Genomic DNA, 2,759 nt, shown 5'->3' with positions numbered 1-2,759 from the left:
TTTTGAATGCTGTAGTGCTGTCGGTCACGAGTCACCCATAGGCTATAGCGTCGTTTAAACCTTTCGTGTGGAAAAAACTTGCGCTTGTTCAATACTTTGTCAGGAGCCGTTCCTCACAAAGTTGTTCCGTCGAATTGAATAAGTCACACTTGTACTAGCACATGTCCTAGGATCAACTGGTCGATCCTGTAAGTAACCCTTAAGTTTCAAGCCCTAGGGAGGACCAGCGGTTGTTTACCAATTTCCACAGTAAACAAAATGGCACGCCCAGTGGGACAGTGCTAGTGCAGTTGCGAAATTGCATGAAACTTAGAAGTGGCAAATGATATAGTAAGCCACGGGAAACTTTGAAAATGTCAAATCCCAATACAGATGAAGTGCCACAAGGGACTTTATCCACTACAGAAATAGTAATTTCACAGGTTGCCACTTTGCCGCCGATGACAAGTGCAACCCCAATGATGTCGACTACGGGTGCGGTTGGAACATCAATTCCTCTACCTCCACTGGGGGGTTCAGGATCGACGATAACGGCGTTCAGACCTTATGTGCCTCGCTTTGGCACCACAAATCCTCTTTATGGAATTCTGTATTCTGTATTCCTCTTTATGGAATAATACTCAAAACATAATCATGTCGTTGTCGAACACTTCAATAGCGGTGTTGAGGCAACAAATGGATGATAGTAACCATGAGTTGGTTAACATGTTAACCAATCAAATGGCTACAGTTTTCAATCCAGTGATACAGGAATCTGCTGACAGGAATAGACAGGTGGCGAATCAATTGACGCGCTTGTGTAATTTTCTAGGGGCACCGGCTCGACAGATGGCACAAGTGGCTAGGCAAACTGTTCCTGTCCAGATGGAGATAGGGGCAGCAGAAGATGAGACAGTCCACGAGGTACAAATCCTTAGACCCAACAAAATCAAGGCGTTGAATCAGGAGTCGCAGGACGTAACCAGATGGTATTGGTTAACCGACACCAAGATGCTGATCAAATTGTCGATCAACATCGACAAGAAGACTTAGCAGTAGAAAATAATTTGACAACTATTGTCGAAAGGATTATGGCTAGAAATGGTATGGGTGCCACATTGCAAAGGCCACTGTACGCCTCCCCGTTGGCTGAATTTATTCTCCAAGCCGAGGCACCTAGGGGAACGAAAGTGCCCAAGTACACTAAGTTTGGGGGAGAATCTGGTGAATCGACAATAGAGCATGTTGCCAAATATCTAATAGAGTCAGGAGGTTTAGCTCATAATGAGTGTTTGAGAGTAAAAAACTTTCCCTCCTCTCTGACTAAGGCTGCCTTCACATGGTTCAATTCTTTGGCCCCATGTTCAATCGATTCATGGTCCAAATTAGAAAAGAAGTTCCATGAATAGTTTTACGAAGGACACTCCGAAATTAGTTTGGCAGAATTGTCTAGTGTCAAGAGAAGGTTTGCTGAGAGCATCGACGATTATCTGAATCGATTTAGATCATTAAAGGCCAGGTGATTTACACAAGTGCCAGAACATGAAATTATTCAGATGGCTGCAAGGGGGTTAGATTATTCCATTAGGAAGAAGATAGACCCAACTTTTGTGAAGAGTATGTCACAATTGGCTGATAGAGTCCGACATCTCGAACGACTAAGGTTAGAAAAAGTTAGGCACAATAAGGCTAAGAAAGAAAAAGTAGCATTTGTCGACTACGACACGACATATCCAATATATGAGGCTGATTATGCCTCATCGACCGAATTAGAAGTTGACGTGGCTGAGTTAAAGCCAGGATCTGCCTATGAGTGTCGATCATTACTTCTTGCGCAAGGAAAGAATCCTGTCGAAAACAATCCAAAATTCCCTTCGAAAACTTATACTTTTGATGTGACAAAGTGTGAGGAAATTTTTGATCTGTTAGTCAAAGATGGTCAAATGGTGGTGCCACCTGGTACTAAAATACCACCATTAGAACAAAGACAAAAAAGAGGATTTTGTAAGTATCATAACTATCTTGGTCATAATACTCTAATTGTTACCTTTTCAGGGATCTGGTTGAGAAAGCGATTCAAGAAGGCAGGCTGAAATTTGCTGGCCGCAGAATGAAGATCGACGCTGACCCTCTCCACCAGGAGGAAGCTCTATTCGTGGAGTCAGTCGAGTTTAACATGGTCGAGATCACCGAATACGATGAGGCCGACATACTGGAGCAAACTGGTGAAAGCCCGGATATCGACATAGCTGAAGTTTACCCAAGGGCTGATGAAGACTTGGTAGATTTCCTGTATCGCTGCAAGAATAAGGGTTCACAAGTTTGCCTATGCCCTAGATGTGGTGATGCCACCGACAAAATAGCAGCGGAAAATTTCCAGAAGCTACAGTTGGGCAAAAGCAAAAGAAACGGGCCAAACAGAGAGCGCCAGAATGAAAGAGGCTCGAAAGAGGCAGTGGAAAATGCTCAGGCGAGGCCTAGGAGCTTCGTACCATTGGCAAGTGTCCCTAGAGGCACTTGGGTCAAGCCTTAGGAAAAACAAGAAACCCCACAAGGGGCTGCTGCTGCTAAAGGAGGTCTAGCAATTAATTACAGGTGTGAGTTCAAGTCTGAAAAAAGGACTCATGTCTTTGAAAATTATTTGGGGAAGAATCCCATGTCGAGGACTCAATGGAGACGCTTTCAGAGGCTTAAGCAGGCCGAGAGAGAGGCTACTAGAGGAATAGCTGGAAAAGGCATGGCCAGTGGGGCGGATGCTGGAAAGACGGTTGTTGTGAAGG

At 44.3% G+C, this 2,759-nt stretch overlaps 1 protein-coding gene across 1 annotated transcript; it reads left to right on the top strand.

Annotated features, from left to right (window-relative positions):
* The first annotated feature begins 633 nt into the window (after positions 1-633).
* On the top strand, positions 634-2,512 carry LOC127101751 (uncharacterized). The gene is made up of 4 exons (XM_051039201.1): positions 634-968; positions 1,067-1,277; positions 1,536-1,884; positions 2,052-2,512. Exons 1-4 carry the CDS (start codon positions 634-636, stop codon positions 2,510-2,512), a joined length of 1,356 nt encoding a protein of 451 aa, XP_050895158.1.
* The last annotated feature ends 247 nt before the right edge of the window (positions 2,513-2,759 follow it).

The sequence above is a fragment of the Lathyrus oleraceus genome, chromosome 1, assembly GCF_024323335.1.
Source record: "Lathyrus oleraceus cultivar Zhongwan6 chromosome 1, CAAS_Psat_ZW6_1.0, whole genome shotgun sequence".
Taxonomy (NCBI): Eukaryota; Viridiplantae; Streptophyta; class Magnoliopsida; order Fabales; family Fabaceae; genus Lathyrus; species Lathyrus oleraceus.
This window is presented reverse-complemented; position numbering and strand designations above follow the sequence as displayed.